We start from the raw sequence: 19,027 nt of genomic DNA, 5'->3' as shown, positions 1-19,027 counted from the left end.
TGGTACAAAATGCAGACAGAACAAAATGGGCTATGAAGTATAACTGAAAAGACATATAACCCTATCAAATGTATTACTTTGAAAGCGATAATATTACAGCGTTTCTATTTTTATTATTTATATTACACCTATCTGACATGCTGATCTGTGGGCTGATATCATACTACTCTGTGACCACATTTATAGCAAACTTGGCTGCAAAAACACATTTTAGCATTTAAATCTCAAAATTTTACAGAAGCAAATAAGAACAAATACACTGTTAATTAACGTTACTAAGTTACGGTGAAATTTTAGCTCCCAGAATGACCCTTGATTTTTAAGTCAGTTCGCAGCCCTTTTAAAAGGGGGCCTTGAACTGATTTATTACCATGCCAGCGACGGTGCCATGTTTCCAAAATTGTTCTGGTTGCGAGGTCACTCTGTGGAAAGCTTTCCCTTCGGATTTGGCTGCCGCACATGTTGCAAAAGGTCAATTTCCACAATTCCATTGCTGTCGGTTCCATGATCAGAAAAGGTGTTGGTTCACTGCTTCAGGCTCCTGATGTTTATTTCACATCATTCATCATGTGACGCTTAAAACACCTTCTCCTTTACATTACGGACCACCTTCATCTGCAGTAACTCAGGGTAAGCAGCTTCCTCAAGGGCACTACAGCAGCGAGGGGGATTCGAACCTGTGAGGGTTGGAACCAAAGGCAGCAACACAAACCACTGCATCACATGCTGCTCTGGCAAAGAAAAAAACATGTAAATATTCAAACCCGCTATTTGGAGTTTTGTGCTTATGTTTTTCACATGATGCTTCTATGAAATTAAAGTACATTACAACTTAAGAACTGTTTTTATTTTATTTTTATTTATTCATGTTGGAACTTAATGAGGTCCCCTCTGAACTTCTCAATAACTGTAATTTGTACCAGACTATCATGAACAGGAAAGACTGCTAAACTTTCCATGAATTTTCTAATGACAAATGATGATTTCCTTAATGGCAGGAGTCGTAGTGTACAGTCAACTGCAGTATAGTGAAATGGACAAGTGACTGGGTTGCTGAATGGTGGGATTTGCAACTTCTAGACAAAGGTTGTGTGTCGTCTGATGCTGAATTTGAGAACCAGATAAGGTTGCACCACATTGGTCATGGTCATCTATGTGTGTCCTGTACATCTGAGTCTCAGGTCTCTAAGGCAGCAACTCAAGTAATATACACACACACACACACACACACACATTTTCAGAACCGCTTGTCCCATATGGGGTCACGGGGAACCGGAGCCTACCCGGCAACACAGGGCGTAAGGCCGGAGGGGGAAGGGGACACACCCAGGACGGGACGCCAGTCCGTCGCAAGGCACCCCAAGCGGGACTCGAACCCCGGACCCACCGGAGAGCAGGACTGTGGTCCAACCCACTGCGCCACCGCACCCCCTCTCAAGTAATATATGCAGGCAAAAAAAAAAAAACTAAACAAACTGTACCTTGCTGATCATTTGTTGGTATCGAAAGCTCTGCGTCTGTTGCTTAATGGGCTTTTGTTTGCTTTCAGTTGAATGTCACTTTGGAGAAAAGCATCTGCTAAATGAATGCATGTAAATGAACGTCTGTTCATGTTTAAGCACTTGCTGTAATAGTAACTGTAACTGTAATTATAACACACTGTCCTTTCCTTTTGCTGCTGGGCTGAGCATCATGATGTCAGGTGTTAATATCATAACGCTTGTGGGCAGCAATGGTATGAATGAAGGAAAACATAATGACTTTGTTGGATACCACAGTGGATCATATTATTTTTACATGTAATATGATGATTTGGCCCATCTTGTCTGAATGGCATGTTTTTTTTTTTTTTTTTGCAGAGATATTAAACCAGACAACATTCTTTTGGATGAACACGGTAAGCCCTTTGAATCTTGAATCTCATGTGGTGAACCGAATTTCCCCATGGAGATCAACAAAAGTTTCTATCTATCTATCTATCTATCTATCTATCTATCTATCTATCTATCTATCTATCTATCTATCTATCATGTATAAAGTTTGAACAGCTGAAACAACCTTCTCAATATATTATGTTAATATTTTTAATAACAATATCTTTAAAAATGGAAAAGGCTATATGCAGCAACTTGTGTGACGTACACTGGTTCATACGCTGGTATGCGACAAGTTGACTGTACTCAAGAAAAACGTGTCCGCGTCCGAATCTCTCTTTCCGCTGATGTAACGCACTTCTTGTGTTGTTCTCGGAAAAAAAAGCATCTGCTAGATGAATAAATGTAAATGCGATGTCCTTCATGGCCGCTTTGAAACAAGGTTATCAGCTGTCCGGTGAGAGATGTCTCACCTGGACATGGTGTCAGGGAAAAAGAAACCAGTGTTTCGTGGGAGTTCCTTTCCCTGGAGACTCCCAGCTCTCCAGTAGATTGTGTAAATATTTAAGAGCAGAACACAACGATTCCCTAAATTCTACCGTTCTCCCTCCTTGAAAACAAAGGGAGGAGGAGATGGGAGGACAAGATCTGCAGGATGAGATTGAACAGCAAAGGCCGCTGGGGTCGTGCATTGGCACGGATGCTCAGGAGGGTGAGAGGAAAGGGAAGATGGGAGGATGGCCTCGGGCTCTTCGGCTTCATCTCAGGATTCTTGAGTTTTGGCCTGAGGCTTTTTCCACAGCGCTCTTCCGTATCGCATGTCCAGCATCTTCTCTGACTTGGATTGAGTTGTATTAGCTGAGCAGAATGCCAGGAAATTCTGGGCTGAGGTCTCGGGCTCCCGGCAGTCAGCGCTCCTCAATAGATTGTCATTTCAGCAGGCCGATGGGTTCGTTGTTCGGGAGCAAAAGCGCCCGTCTCTGCACCGGGACTGGATGTGTGGTACGGCTGGGCTGCTCTTTTTCACTGATGTGCTCTGCTTTTTTGGAAGTCCACATTACACCAGTCTGGCTGAGGTTCACCGGGGTCATCGCGCCCAGAGCATTTTAAGTAGAACGGGAGGTGGAGGCAGTGTTTGGAGGAGACTTGGCACAGGTCATCTCTCATATTCTCTGATGCTGTAAAAGATGCTCATGGTTCTGCTGTGTGCTGAACATAAGTAAATGAACTCGCCATCAGCAGAGTCTGGGAATGGGGAACCTGTGATGCCGAAGTAACACGCTAGGGCTTGAGGTGAGATGTTGCAGGGGGCAGAAGGAGATTTTCCTCTCTTCTATTAACTGTAGTCTGATCCATAGGTGGGACTTTTAGGGTAAGTGGCAGAGCAGAGGTTCTCCTTTCGTGTACAGTGCAAGGTAGCAGGTCTTCTAGTGTTTCAAGCTGCTGACTTTGGAGATTGAAGGTGTAGCTTCAAATCCCACCTCTTGCTATAATACCCTCGCGCAAGGTCCTTCCCCTAAATCGCTTCAGTAGTTGCCTAAATGGATAAATAACTGTAAGCTGCTGTGGAGCAAAGCATCACGTAAATGAATAAATGTAAAAGTGCTTAGCCTGAATAACTTCGACAAGGTACTTAAACGAAGGAATGGGATTTTTTTTTTTCCCCTTTGGATAGAAGCCTCGGCTTAGAAGCAAAATAATAATGGTAATGGCTAAATGTACCGTAATAAAACTCATAGCTCTTTGCATTGCTTTAACAAATGAATTTGTGTAAACTGGAAACAATGTTTGTGCGTTCATGTTTTTCTCAGCACATTTTTTCCAGGGTAAACACCACCCCCCACCCCCCACCCCCCACCTCCACACCCCCAGGATCTCCCTTATCTCTGAGGTGCAGCATCTCCACGTAATGGGGCCACTTTACATTCGGAGCGTGCGCTCGCTGCACTTGCGGAAGGGCGGTCCGGCCTCGGCGGCACGGCGGACCAGCCATCGGTAAAGTAGGTCCGTTCGCAGCAAGGGGAGCCGACAGCCGGGGGGAAGGCTGAAGAGCCCCCTTCCTGTGGGAAACCACAGGCCAAATTTCAGGCTCTCACCTTGAATTCATCTTTAGAACTTTTTTTAAATGAACATTGTGGGACGGCAGAGCTTGCTGACATATCCCTCATCCACGTGTTTCCAGCATGCAGGAGAGTAAAATAGGACGTATCCCCCCGTTGCGTCCAGCAAGACATAATATGTCCCCCTTACTGTTTTTAAAATAGCTCAGAACTCCAATCCACACATCCCCCAAATTTCATATGAGAACTATACCCCCTGTCAGGCTCTCAGAGTTTGGGTCTATAAACATATTGGGATTAATAATACTTATTGATTTGGTACCATGGACTGTGGACCGGCATCTCGTCCAGGGTGTGCCCGCCCTCAGCCTCGCGTCCATCGATTCCGGGATAGGCTCCACATCACCGCGACCCTGATCAGGACTGGAGGTTATTGAAATTGAATGGGTCGGATGGATTTTGCTGGCACCTTTGTCCAAGGCAGCTGAGAACATTAGGTTTGCAAACTACTAAACTAAGTACCATGACCAAGGGTTTTACAGTGGCAGTTGGGATTCAGACCTGTGTCTCGGCAATAACTCTAACCACTGTGCTACCTGCTGCGACCTCTTCTGATTGTGTTTCAATCCTTTAGTACAAAGGCACTTCCAATTTTACCTGTTACTACACTCCGGAAACTTTCACTGGAGCAGTTCAGGTTGAACGTCTTGGGTACGTGGTACTACGAAATGCGACAGAAAGCCTCCGGGTTACAAGTTGTCCCCCATCCTGCAGTTAGTGCTGTATTTACCGCTCTTTACCCCATTCTTCATGTAGGACATGCCCATCTGACGGACTTCAACATCGCTGCGGTTGTGAAAGACGATCTAAAGGCCACCTCCATTGCGGGGACGAAGCCCTACATGGGTAAGCGCTCTTTGAAAGTTGTTCTGTTTTGTGTCTAGTCACAGATGAAGACATTGGATGAACTTTTGCCTTATATTTAAATTCCCGCTCAAGAAAACGGGCCTCTGCGTTATTATACTTCACTGAATGCACCAGGTCAATGGCTGCCTGACTGTAAGGGCTCATCTTCGGTGTAATTGAATTATATACGGATTTAAAGTAAAGTAAAGTAAAAAACGGAGTTAGTTATATTTGGATGAATGAACCATGGTTTAGTTCCAAGAGATGCAAATCTTTCTTTTAATAAAAGCGTTCAGACAACGCAAGGACAGGAAAAGGTCTTAGCAATGATTTCTTTTGTGCTTTTTTTTTTGGTTTTTTTTTTTTGGAATATCTTGGTTTAGTTATTTTCTAAAATGTGGCAAGGAAACCATCGAATGTCTAGTGAGCCAAGGTGAATGGAGTCATGATTTGTCCCTGTGTAAGAAGACAATGACCTTTAAACTTTGGAGTCCATGGTACCATTGCAGCACCTGAGCTCTTCCAGCCTTTCGAAGGGACGCACCCTGGCTACTCCTTCTCGGTGGACTGGTGGTCCCTTGGCATCACCTCCTATGAGCTCCTGCGAGGGCAGGTAATCCTCCTTCTTCTCCTCTCCAAAGAACCCTACGGCAATGTTGGGTCACCTTTTCCCACCTGAGCAGTGGGGGCGTGGGTCTTGGCTGGTTCTGTTCCGGTAGAGTCAACCTTCTGAGTTCCTTGGGGAGACATAAGAGAGATACATCCCTCTCAGGTATTTGTGCGGAACGAGTGCATACGATACCAATCAAAAGTTTGAGTACGCTCGCCAATTCTTTTTTTCATTGTCGCATTTAATTAGAAAAACGCCTCTTTGCGGTTCCCAGAGATGAACGACACTCGTGCGTCCCTTTGCTTTCACTCTCCCGTCCAATTAGTTCCGCAGAAGCGTTATCCAGGTTTCCCAGCCGTAACTTCGCTTCTCCCTGTGAATGGCTGAAATGCCAGTTTGCCGCTGTGTGTTTTGTCGCGCAGAGGCCCTACGTCATGCGCTCCAGCATGCCGGCCAACGAGATCTTGCAAGGCTTCCATAGCCTCCCCATCAGCTACCCCGCAGCCTGGTCCCCAGGGATGAAGTGTCTCGTGAGAAAGGTACATTAAGGTTTGCTGACTCCCGCACTGCCTCATCCCTTCAACACATTTCCTTCCCACACGATGGAGGCTAAATGGTGTCAGTGCTGCAGACAAGATTATCTCTGGGATGTGTTTATGGCTTAGGGACCGTCTGGTATGTAAACGTACATTTTATTGTTCCGTGTCTCAACTCCACAATCTGCGGTACCTGCGCTCTGCCCAAGCTGTTGTGCATCGACGTGGAGAGGCGTCTCTCGAGCCTGTCCGAACTTCAAGACCTGGATTGCATGTCTGATGCGAACTGGGATGCTGTGCTGAGCAAACAGATCACCCCAGGATTCATCCCTAATGCAAGTCCAGCAACGCCGTTCTTCACCTCACACTCGCTGTCCCCTCTGGTGTGACTGTAAACACAAATTCCCCACTTGGAATAATTGAAATTGTAGTCAACCTTCAGCTAGCACAAGATTGCCTCTAGCCACAGTTAGCTTACAGCAGGGGCCACTTTGTAGTTTTCCATGGCAACAACCAGTGCTGCTAACGATCTGTGATTACATCAAATTAATTTACCGTATCACTTGGTGGCATTGCCATCACCATTTGGAACTCACCTTGATGTCCGTCTCTTCCGCAGAGGCGCCGGCTGAATTGCGACCCCACATTTGAGCTGGAAGAGATGATTCTGGAGTCCAAGCCTCTGCACAAGAAGAAGAAAAGGTTGGCGAGGAGAACCCGGGAGCCCAGCTCTGACAGCTCCCCTCAGGTGAGGCCGTCTGCACATCAGCACGTCCCACGTCGGTGAAGTCTGCTTTAGGCCCCCATTCGGGATCGGCGCCTCCCTTCTGCCCCCTCAGCTCACATAGTAAGCCCCGTGAAACCCCTGGAGGGATCTGCTCCGGGAGAGATGGTGGACTGTCATCGGACATGTGTAAAAAAAAAAAAAAAAAAACTGTTAAAAAATAGCACACACACACACACACATTTTCAGAACCGCTTGTCCCATACGAGGTCGCGGTGAACCGGAGCCTACCCGGTGACACAGGGCGTAAGGCCGGAGGGGGAGGGGACATACCCAGGACGGGACGCCAGTCCATCGCAAGGCACCCCAAGCGGGACTCGAACCCCAGACCCACCGGAGAGCAGGACTGTGGTCCAACCCACTGCACCACTGCACCCCCTACCTTAAAAAATAGCAATGGAATTAAAAACAGTTTGCCACAAAAAAAAAAAAAAATGAATATAGATCAGCCCTTAGCCTCATTCAGAAGGAATTATGAGACTCATATAAATTTGAGCCAGAAAAAGGTAAATAAATAAAAGAATCATAAACAAAGGTCAATTAGATATCACAAATAGGATGGGAATGGACTCCAGGCGTAATTAGTGAGAGTGGGACAAGTTTGGCAGCCGCCTCCTAATTAAAGTGTCCTGCAAAGTGGCCATTTATCAGGCGCTTTTTGGGCTGTCGTGGAGCGCTGTCTGCGGGACTGGCAGCGTCGCCGAGACTCTTCTTCGGCTCAAACAGGGCCGGCATCCCAGGCACCGAATTCTGCACGTGATGGCCAGCCGTTCGTCCGACCTTCCCCTCGAATTTCCGCTCGGAACGTCCAGGGGAAGCAGGAACGGAAGCGCGTTTGTGTCAGGACGTCGCTCAGAGAATAACGGATGGGAACGGGTTAAAGGCAGTGTGAGCTGATTCATTCTCCAAAGCAACTTATACTGTAATATTAAAGTACTTACCCATTTATACAGCTGGGTAATTTTACTGGAGTAATTTAGAGTAAGTACCTTGCTCAAGGGCACTACAGCTGGAGGTGGGATTCAAGCCTGTGACCTTTAGGGCCAATGGCAGCGGCAACTCCATCCACTACACAAGCAGCTGCCCCTGCCATAGAAGTACCTTTGAAAGAATGACGGCTTTAAAAGATGCTTTCAGTAATAATGATAAAGAACAATAGAAAGCAGAGAGCCAATCAGAAAAATTCCCTCTGGTTACGGGTGGGGCTTTGGCCACTTCATTGGCTGCGTCTTGTAGTCTGGGCGGGGCATCGAGGGGGGCGGAGTCTCCTGTAGGAATGAGGAGGCGCTGCAGCGTACGTGCAGTCCTTTCAAAGCGAGCCTGATCAATACCGGGTGAACGGTGCCGACTGCTTTACCACGTGGCCCAGATCGCTTATTACCATGGTCTCTGCAATGTCCCTCTGGCAGTCAAGGGACCACCCCCAACCCCACATTTACCTTTCAGTCCTTAAAGCACAAAAAAATTACCTTGCTAACATCACAGGCAACGCAGTAGTAAATTGTACCGCCGCTGCAAAGGAAAGAAAATGAGTTTGTGATCGTCCCGCCATTGGCACCTAAATTGGCGTCGTTATGTTTTCCCGGAGAGGCAGAGAATTCGTGTCCTCTTTCCGGCGCATCGGGTACCTCGCGTTGGAAGGAAACGACTCGTTTTTCTTCAAGAATCACTGCTCGTCCGCAGCCGGCAACAGTTTGCTTTATCTTCTCTGACAGCACCAAATACATCAAGTTCCCTGCAGCTATAAAGGTCTTTGCAAGTAGATCACGTGTTTCGCACAAAAAGGGCCAAAATGTGATTCGGTTACCGAGGGTCACAGAAGTTTTCGTTAATCGTTTTTCTATGAAAGTCCTCTGTCGAGCGCAAGGACAAAGCTACACAGCCTCGCGAAACACTCCTGGTATGAGCCGACCTGGCCTAGGGAGTCAAGGTTTTGGGTTCAGGCTCCAAAACGACCTTCTGAAACTTCCGAGTGATTTTTCTTTGGCACAAAGTACCCAAAGTACCCAAAGTACCCATGGCGCCATGGCACACAGTGCCTTCCTGTGACTCTCTGGTCCATTATGGCTCGAGCGTGATGCTCCAGTTCATCCCGCACCCTGCTTCTCGGGCGCCACCGGCACCGTCTCGGTGACCCTGTTACACGATGGCGTTCAAATATGCGCCTCGAAACCAATCCGGGGAAAACATGCCTGGGAGGGGCAGCGAGAAGGATTTCACGCCTCCGGAGGATTTGTGCCGCCGATCCCCTCGCTGCGGCCCGTGTGTCAGCACCTCGCGGGTTCCACCGCGTTGCAATCCAACGTTCCGCTGCGGATCGATCTGCGGTCCGCGGCCTCCCGCCAGCCTTCTCCGTTTTCGCAGTGTTGCTCAAGAGCCGCGAGCGACGGCTCCGAGATGCTCGTCCTTAAAGCCCCGTCAACGTCTCTCCGTGCCGCGTCTCCCGCCAGCCCCCCAAGACCTTTCCAGAGCTATCCGTTGTACGCTTCTCTCAAGGGTGTGGCGTGTGAACCAACTAACCAGCTGGGTTTGTGTTCTGTGTTTGGACGCTGCAGAACGGACAGCTTCGGCAACGCCTGCAGAACATCCAGAGGGATTTCATCGTCTTCAACAGAGAGAAGTATGTAAATCGTAAGCAGGTAGACGACACCAGTTCTGCACGGACACCGCCGGCGTTAATATTGTACCTGCGGATCGTCCTCGACTTACAACGGAGTTCCGTTCTCTCAACCTCTTCATACGTCGACTTTGACGCAAATCGTCTTTTCCTGTACTCTATGAACCATAAGACATCTAAACAATTAAAACGCACGAATGGACCTTGTTATGGCTTTTCCCCTAATTTCACGCATTTCATTCGTGCTGAAATAATACTAGAATAATAAGATAAATACGGTGCAGCAATATATTTTCATGCTGCACTATTATTTTCACTTTTTCTTTTCTGCATCACCAGAATACTCACGTTTCCGCTTGCTAGTAGTCATTGTAAAAGATGTGCTTTGGGTGGAATCACTAATAAAAGAAGGTTTCTGTAAGCAAAACACAGTGGCTGATAAACGCAGCGAATGAGTCAGGCAGAAATATGGGTGTCTTGTAGCAGCACGACCAGCCAACGTTACTGTACAGCGCATGGATTTGGTTGATAACGGTTGTCAATTGACATTAAAAGCAAATGTCGGGACTCAAAAATAATACAGGGTTGAGGGGACGGCTGTCGTAAGTCCAAGACGCACATGTCGTAAGTGGAGGACTATCTGTACTGGAAAAATAGCGGCATCAGCAAAACCAGCTGTGATTCCATAAACGTGTGTGTGTGTGTTTGCACTCAGTGTGTGTGCTGTGGGTGTAAATTTGCCAGGGGGAAGAAAAATCGGAAATTAATAAATGTGAATATTAATGTTAAATACGTTTAATGAAGGAGGTAACGGTGACGCGGCGGGTTTGGCCGGGTCCTGCTCTCCGGCGGGTCTGGGGTTCGAGTCCAGCTTGGGGTGCCTTGCGACGGACTGGCGTCCCGTCCTGGGTCTGTCCCCTCGCGCCCTGTGTTGCCAGGTTAGGCTCCGCGACCCCAATTGGAACAAGCGGTTTCAGGCTGCGTGTGTATTTTTAATGAGGTCCCGCATTCCTAAGGTTGTAGCTTCGGTTCAGTTCATCAGCAGTTGGGCTGAAGCGTGTTTCCCGTATTGCCTTATGCGGTGCTTGTTTTGAATCATCACCCAGTTTTTGCACTCATCAAGTGATGATGGGTTTCGGTTCATGGCTGAGGTTGAAATTCTTCCGTTTTGCAAAGAAAATGCCCCTTCGCTCCGGCTCACGTGAATGTGTTAAAAGCGCATCATGGGAAAAATTCCTCCTTGAAATAGCAGGGGCCAAGGAAGTGTTTGCTGAGGTTTCCTCGCTGCTTCGGGCTGCTCTGAGAGCTCTGGACTGGCTGTGAGCTCCCAAGCCTGCTCTTAAAGGAACTACCTACCGATGACTCAGGATGTCCAGCACAGTCCTCTTTCAGAAAGTTATCACCCTTTTCTGTTATTTTTCTCCCCGAAAGGTTAAGAACGGCCAAGGAGGACGTTGTCGGCAAAGAGACGTGCAAGGACACCGAAGACGGACGAAACAATAACGTGGTTCCCGCGACCTACAAATCGGGATAGGAGAGCGTTCCCAGGCGGACTCCCGTGACGGCCGGGGTGACACGGGGTATAAAGTGCGTCGGGGGCCGGACACCAGAAGCGTGACCCTGCAGACCCGGAGCTGGGACACCATCGCCGGTCTGTCCTGCAGTTGCGTTCATGCTGGGCCTGTCCTCAGACTCTGAGGACGGCGCGATCAGTGTGCGGAAGGGACTCAGGAATGTATTCTTGGCCTTTAATACAATATGTCGTTTTAAATATTTACCGTCAACCCTCCCTCACGGGAAAACAAATGATGGGTAGTTGGCACAGCGTGTGTTTACGTGGCTCTGCGTTTCTGTGGCTGTGCACCAACTCCCATTTCCAAGTCCCGAACCCCACCCCTCAAGCCAGCTCGCCAGATCCACGAGGCACTTTTAAAGTCATCTGCACACAGTCCGTTATGTTTGCACCACCCCAGACTTCAATATTAAAACAAAACCACCGCAGCAAAGTACATGAACAAGTGCCCAGATCGGGGGTTATTAATACATTTACTTATTTAGCAGATGCTTTTCTCCAAAGCGACTTCCAATGAACTCTATGTAGTGTTACTAGCTCACACACCTTATTCACCGCGGTGACTTACACTGCTGGATACACTGCTTACACTGGGTCACTCATCCATACATCAGTGGAACACACACACTCTCTCTGTCACTCACACACTATGGGTGAACCTGAACAACATGTCTTCAGAGTGTGGGAGGAAACCAGAGCACCCGGAGGAAACCCACGCAGACACAGGGAGAACATGCAAACTCCGCACAGACTGAGCGGGAGTCAAATCCACGTCCTCCGACACCACTCAGGCGCTGTGAGACAGCAATGCTACTCGCTGTGCTGCCGTGCCACCCATCCAATACCAACCAATACCAACGTGGGGTGGGTTTGTCCTTTTGCAGCGTTCTTTTTGCTGGCATCGTGACCCATCACCTGTTGTCGGTCAGTTCGGCACGACGGACATGTTGTGTCCTGCTCTAGGACTGCGTGTTTCAGCCCTACAGGGAACCAGCTGTGTGTCCTTCTATGTTCCATCTCAACTGGACGTTAATAAGCTGCCAGCTGACTGCGACTGAGTGTATCACGACATTCGATCAATGCTTCGCAAAGGGTTTTGTCCCATTTCGTCTCGTCTCAGGGTGAAAGGCAACGTGTGATCGAGAGATGTTTTGTATTCAAGTCCACTCCGAACCTCTAACATAATTAGACAATGCATCCCGTATTGATTTCTCATCGATGTGTAAAGAACTCAAGTCGGCTTTGGAGGAGAGAGCTGCGCTGAAGCCTCACTGAGACTTGGGGTCCTCTTAGCATCACAGCTGAGATGCGCACCAACAACCGGAGGGCTGGGATCGCACCTCCGCGGGGTCAGACATACCCCCCGGGACAACGCGGTATTGCTGCCGTCCTACTGCTGCTGTTAGACTGCATGTTTGCAGAGGATTGTGTTGTGAATGTCAGGTTTTCCTTCGGGGCAGAGTAGGCCCCCAATGGTAATGAATCCCAAAGCTGCTTAATTATGCCTTGTCTGATTAAAAAAGCTTTTCTTGAGCAGGATTCTTGTAATCTATAAGCCCAGAGGCTGGGAAAGGTATGTTTACTTCACTGGGTTGCACAGAGGAAAATACATTACAATATACATATATTTAATAATATCTCAAAACCATAATTAAAAGAAATTAAACACGGCCGTTTTATTCCTTTTCCAGCGTTAAGCGGAACAGTGGCGTAAACAAAGACCAAGCACTTTGTGGATGATATATTGGGTTATATACAGTATCTTTCCAAAAAACGGGACTGTGAGCTCACTGTTTATTTCATGGTATATTGGCATTGACACTAACAGCAACCAAAATATAGGCACTGCTGTCGCAGGCAGATATTTATAATTGTAATAATGCATACGAAATAATGCTTATTTCACAATTAATAAACAGCAGCAAAATACATGGACTATCCAGAGGGTAAACTTGCATATTTTGTTGAGCGCCACAGCAGTGGCAATTTAGTGGTGAAATGCTGCCACCTGGTGGCCATAAGCAGTGACGCGTCTCTTTAGCTTCGACTAATTTTTTCCCCTTTCTCAAAAATGGGAAAGTGCAGTTAAATGGTAAAATAAAATATGAGGATTTCCTTTATAATGTTTCGACTTTGCAATCAACGGCTTACTGTTTTCTGTAAAACAAACAACCGTCACGGTAAGCTTAACCTGCTCTGTGGGGTTAAGGACGCTGTGCCGAACATCGATAACTGCTGGCCTCCAGTGCTCTCCCTCCCGCATCAGATAGTCCGTCTGCAAAAGCACGCTTGTCTGATTTCATTTAGATTAACGTGGAGAACTGCTGATAAAGCACTTCGCTGGGCTTTGTGAGATGGTCCTGATGTTTACTGGAACAAAGAGGTTCAAGAACAGGGGAAGGCAGCCAGCATTAACCCAGGGCTCAGAGCATTTCTTTGATGCCAGCTGTAAAAATCACATGGTAAAGCCCAGTTTCTGCAATTTGTAAATGTTTCAATATAAAAAAAAAAAGACAGTCAGTATCCAGTTAAAAACACCCTCAGACAAAAGTGGATGAGCTTTTCAACGCATAAGACTTTTCTATTGCTCCGTTTCTCAAAGGAGCAGCCAGCAGAAATAGCAGCTTGTGGGTTTTGCAAGTGGGTATCGAGTAATTCCTCAGGGTAACGTCACGGAGAATAAACATCCTAAATATAGCGCCCCGACCAACGGGCCGCGTTTGGGAAACAGGAAACCGCTTTAAATTTGCTTCGTTGTCCTTGATCTGAAGCGGGCGATGGCCCGACGCTCCGCACGATCCTGGGTTCGAGGAAAGCCGTCGCAACCGCTGCGTCCACGAGAAAGCTTCTTCTCTTAAAATTATCTGGTAAGTAAACAGTGGTACGGCGTGGAGGGTTGATGAACCGCGAGCGGAAACAAAGGAATATCTACAAGTTTAAACTCACGCCGTCGAGTCCTGCTTGGTTCACAAGTCGGGGAATGTGGTCCAGAAGTCTCACCGCCTCTTCTCCAGGAAAGACACCCTACAGCAGATACGTGGCGCTGCCTTACCGGGGTACCTGTCCTGCCGATGACGCTCCAGTATTACCACTTCCTCCAGTCCGTGAAAAGGTGCGCGGCTGTCCCACTGCTCTTTTCTCCCACCAGTACCACCCCGATTCCACATTCCAGTCCGCAGGTCACATCGACCAGGCACGCGTTACATATCCACGTACCTGTGAGCTCCGTGTGCCATGGCCTTCTGGTCTGCAGGACGTTTGCAGGAGGTAAGATCTTCTTTCAGAAAAGGCTTTCGCTCCATGATCGGAACAGAAGGAGTGACCAGGGTACAATGTCCATGATGGAACCGGCATGGAGTGCGTGACCATTTAGCTGTGAGGGTACATCACCTTGAAGTCCAATACCGTCTTTAACCAGATTCCTCTTTTCAGCGATCACCTCACTCGGCGTCTAAATGTAACCATAATAGAATGTAGGAAGAATTTTATTATGTTGATTTTTTTTGCATTTTCAATTCAGTTTTGAAATAGGGAGCCCCCGGGTTACGAACGTCCGACTTACATACAACCCGGAGATACGAACCACACCCCGTAGAGCCCTTTATATCAAAAATTCGAGTTACATACAATGTTTCATAATAACAAACAGGAGCTAACGCACATGAAGACATTTCGCGTCTACAGCGCTTTGTAGGAGGAAGGAAAAGACTTTGTTCTTTTCAGTCGGACAACATTGCTGTTAACAGTGTCTCGTGTGCTACTGTATTTGGCTTGAATTTTTTTTTTGTTTTTTTACCCTCGTTACCATAGCAGCGAAGCATAAATGTGATGCAAGTGATGGCGATGCATCAAAGGAAAGGAAACAATCACGATCGAAACGAAAGTGGAAATAATAAAGCGATCGGAAAAAGATGAAATCCCAACAAACACAGGAAACCGAACACTGAAGTTTCTTTAATGTTTTTTATACCTATACACACACACACACACACACACACACACACACACACACACACTTTCTTTCTTTCCTCCTCCTCTCTCTCTATTATAAATACTATAGTAGCATTTATTTTTATTATCATTACATCGTCACATTGTATTGTTATCATTACTGTATTGTTATATTAAAGATGTTTTAGCAGCTCTGGAAGTGTTTCTTGAATGTTTTTTATGTATGGAAAGGTACACAATATACGATATACTAAGCTAAACATTTGACTAACTTGACGTTAAATACACAGCATACCTAACTGTTCCGACTTACGTAGAAATCTGACTTAAAAACAGACTTAGGAATGGAACTCGCTTGTAATCCAAGGACTGCCTGTATGTTAATCATATTTTTGGTATTTAATTTGTTCTATATGTGACTTTAAAAAATATATATATTCCATATTCTCGAAATCAGCACTTTTTGGCTTATTTTGGCACTGGGATCCAATCACAAAATATGCCAATTCCCTATAGGATCATATGCTTTCAAGAATCTTTCAATAGCTGCTGTGTTTCAGTGCTTTTCTAGAATGTACCGGTGCAGAATATGTTTTTCTATTGTAATAAATGATGTTTCAAATCTTTCAATATAGTGCTCCTTGTATGTGTGAGCAAAAATTCTCGAAAAATGTCATTAAAATAGTGAAAGCAACATTCTGTGGCTAAAACTGACACTAGAAGAACAAGTATTATTTTCATAATCAGTAAACTTTAATCACGATCAATGCAAAAATCAGCATAAGAACTTTAAAAATTTTGTTGTGTTGTGTTGTGTAACGAATGGGGGGTGGCGGGGTGTCGGGTCTGGGGTTCTAGTCCTGCTTGGGATGCCTTGCAGTGGACTGGCGCCTCATCCTGGGTGCATCCCCTTCACCCCAACCTTGTACCGTGTTGCTGGGTTAGGCTCTGATTCGCCTCGGGACATGTGGTTGTAGACATTGTGTGTGTGTGTGTGTGTGTGTGTGTGTGTGTGTGTGTGTGTGTGTGTGTGTGTGTGTGTGTGTGTGTGTGAGAGAGAGAGAGATGAATGGTCACATGACCAACACCAAATAATCCAGCGTCTTTCCGGTACCTATGAAGAACTGTTTCAGGGCATTAGGAGAAGCGTTCACCTCTGTAGTGCTCATACACAATTATTGTTAAACTGTATTATAACTCAGCCTTTTCATAATTATTATTATTATCTTTGAACGCCACACTACCTGGTGACTGTCAGTGAAAATCGCAATCTCAGTGATCTGAAGATCACTTAAAAACCTGAATATATTTATACTGATGTTTATCTAACGTTGTAACTACTAAGGAGGATTTACTAGACTGACTGCAGCCTCAGGGCAAAATTTTTCTGTTTGCACCTTGCAAAATTAAAAGACACGATCCTCGTACGTATCCATAGATTTTACCTATTCAGACAAAGAGTCTTGAGTTTGCAACTCATGTTTATTCAGGAAAAATTCATACAACCATACATCACGTCATTGGTTTTTGACCTGCTTTTTGTCTGTGTTCTTGATAAAATTTTAAAAAAAAAAAAAACAAAAAAAAAAAAGTCAAAATCAAAATAGCATAAATATTAAAAGCGATTGTGTTTAACTGAGTTTTTTTTTTTTTTTTTTTTTTCCCCATTTCCTTCTGTTGTCATTCCGTAAATATTCCAAACGATCTCTTGTCAGACTTTGATTTAGACATCTGGCAAAGTGGGCTGGGAGCGGTTACAATACTTCGCTCGGTGTTCAATAAAACCGCACAAAGAGCCCACCGTTCCTGTTTTCTCTCGGCAGAACACACAGGTGAGAGACATCCAACCCATTTTTCAATCAGTCAATCAATAAGAACTGGCACTGCATGTTGAGAATAATTTAATTTGAAAAAAAAAAAAAAAAAAAAAAAAAGATTCTACTGTGTGTGACAGTTATCATCTCCATGGACTCTGGTTGCCTCTTAAAAAAGGGTCCGATTGCTGTTAATGGGCAACTCGGGGCACCTGAAGGAATCTTGGGGCAAACAAATGGAAGAGGGCAGCTGAAGAAAACTCAGCACATACAGCAAGGCCTGGAGCTGCACAAAAAACTCTCTACTTGCTATTATTAGTCATGTGTCTGAGCACCACCGGCGACCCTGGGAACGTCGGACGCATGGGAGCCTGGCCTTCAGCCAGCAGCACAACAGCCAACGTTCCGCCTCTCGGACACGTCGCCTCAAAGCCACGGAGTCCTTCAAACCATCAAAACGGTGTCCAAAAAAAGGCTCCATCCCGGGAAATGAAACCATCATATCGCTGCGGACCTGTGTTTTCTTCACGCTACTTCTCTACGGACCTGGAAACGACGGCGACACTTCAACTACTAGTCTAACAAAAGGCGACTGCCCACACCAACAGAGGAAGAATTAAACTGACTGTGTAAATACTGTTATTTCAAAGCAGGTTTTGTTGTTTCCTTCTTCAAGCTCCGAGAATCGATTGCATGGCCAGTTTTATCTATGCAGGCAAATTACACTATATCTTATTACATCTTCTTTTTTTTTTCCCTAAAGGCTGATATTACTTTTCCAAAATCACTTACTAAATGTATCATTAGCACAGGCATTAAGTTTAAGATTTGGATTAAGAAGCAAACGAAAAGGACAATTACTCACAATGAACAGCCAGGAAAGAGCGCTTGGAAAAATATGAAAAAAACCCCTTTTTTCCCCCCCTACCAACAAGTTTTTGCATGTTTACAAAATCTGTGCACCAGATGTGTTTTTTTTTTTTTTTCCTTTTTGTAAATTTTAATCTTTAATTTGTTATGCTATCAAATACTCCCGGTTCAACAACCCAAGGATACAGCAACAGCACCATCCACAAAGCTACATTACATCTACCAGACTCACATTGCGACCTATACACTGCTCATGGTTCTGCAGGGTAAACAAAGCAATGTGTGCAGCTGCGAAACAAGCTGAAAGCGATGTTGGAAGCCGAAGAATGAACAAAAAAAAAGAAAAAAAAGAGGTTAAAAGCAACATTCGGAAAACGGCAGTATTCCTTTTCCCAGAAAGCGCGCTTCCGGACGAAGACGGAGGAGGTTCGTTTCTGCGGAACGGCAGCCGGACCGGTTTCTCCCAGCTTGCAGAGGTACCTGATGCCCAATCCTTCGCTCCCGAAGCACCATCGGAGGGGAACTGCATTGAGGAGAGCCATTCAAATAGGAATCCCTTTCATACGGAGGGGTAAAGGAGCGATCGCTCACTGCTGCTTATGGTTCCAATATAATATAAAGCAACACGTCCTACTGAATTCACGAAAAGCCATTCGGTGTTTGAGGTACGTGCAATACATGCGAAGTGTGAACACTTACACGTACACGACGCTTACTAGAGATCTGAACAGTACTATTTACAGAAGGCCGTCCACATCCACCGGGGAACGCGTCGGGTTTCGGGAACATTCGTGCGATGCGCTTCGTGAGCAGCGCACCGCGGAACATGCCGGCAAAGGGGCTTCACAATCGAGGAGAAACGTTAGCTCTAAAAAAAAAAAAAAAAAAAATGCGTGACACACCACTGACGTTCTGGATGGTCTTTGTTTTCCTGTCCGAATTTTCTTAAGGTTTTCTTTGCAAAAGCAGGGCTTTCTGAAGAGAAGGAATACTGCACTCTTAAAGCTATAGCAGGTAGCAGTCGTGATTGGTAAGGCAGGAGGATTCAGTGTTTAGCTTGTACTTGAACTTGAACTTGAACTCGAACCAATCGTGTCTCCTTCCCTAGAGCGGGCGGCCGTTGCTCTTCAGCTCAGAGATGTGATGTTGGAGCGGCCGCCAGGGGGCACCACTATGCGCCGGCCCGCTGGCCGAATGGGGGTCTCCTCTGTGCTGGGAGCGCCTGCGGGACAAGAACGAGGGGTGCGGGGGTTCAAACGCGATGGCAGTGGACGAAAAACCAGATGACGTTTGCTGATCGGGTTCCCTCGGGGTTATCCAGACTTTACCGGAAACCTCTAGCTGAACCATTCCTGCCCTGTGGGGGGAAAAGGACTACGACAAGGTTATAACTGTAGAAAAGGACATGTGGAATAAAGACACAGAGGCTCCC

General features: G+C 46.2%; 2 protein-coding genes across 7 annotated transcripts in view; one reads left to right on the top strand and one right to left on the bottom strand.

Moving 5' to 3' along the window:
- stk32a (serine/threonine kinase 32A) overlaps nt 1-11,468 on the top strand; it is a 42,176-nt gene extending 30,708 nt beyond the window's left edge. For all 3 annotated transcript variants that reach the window (XM_029251597.1, XM_018751590.2, XM_018751591.2), the window contains 8 exons: nt 1,860-1,897; nt 4,751-4,840; nt 5,350-5,453; nt 5,873-5,989; nt 6,196-6,321; nt 6,606-6,734; nt 9,326-9,390; nt 10,819-11,468. In XM_029251597.1, the coding sequence (XP_029107430.1) occupies nt 1,860-1,897; nt 4,751-4,840; nt 5,350-5,453; nt 5,873-5,989; nt 6,196-6,321; nt 6,606-6,734; nt 9,326-9,390; nt 10,819-10,921 (772 nt within the window). In that variant the 3' untranslated portion in view covers nt 10,922-11,468. The remainder of the gene's footprint in view (nt 1-1,859; nt 1,898-4,750; nt 4,841-5,349; nt 5,454-5,872; nt 5,990-6,195; nt 6,322-6,605; nt 6,735-9,325; nt 9,391-10,818) is intronic.
- A 5,055-nt stretch (nt 11,469-16,523) lies between these two features.
- The window catches only part of dpysl3 (dihydropyrimidinase like 3), a 33,828-nt gene continuing 31,324 nt past the window's right edge, over nt 16,524-19,027 (bottom strand). For all 4 annotated transcript variants that reach the window (XM_029251002.1, XM_029251001.1, XM_029250999.1 and 1 more), the window contains exon 14: nt 16,524-18,817. In XM_029251002.1, the coding sequence (XP_029106835.1) occupies nt 18,723-18,817 (95 nt within the window). In that variant the 3' untranslated portion in view covers nt 16,524-18,722. The remainder of the gene's footprint in view (nt 18,818-19,027) is intronic.

Source organism: Scleropages formosus, chromosome 4, assembly GCF_900964775.1.
Source record: "Scleropages formosus chromosome 4, fSclFor1.1, whole genome shotgun sequence".
Taxonomy (NCBI): Eukaryota; Metazoa; Chordata; class Actinopteri; order Osteoglossiformes; family Osteoglossidae; genus Scleropages; species Scleropages formosus.
This window is presented reverse-complemented; position numbering and strand designations above follow the sequence as displayed.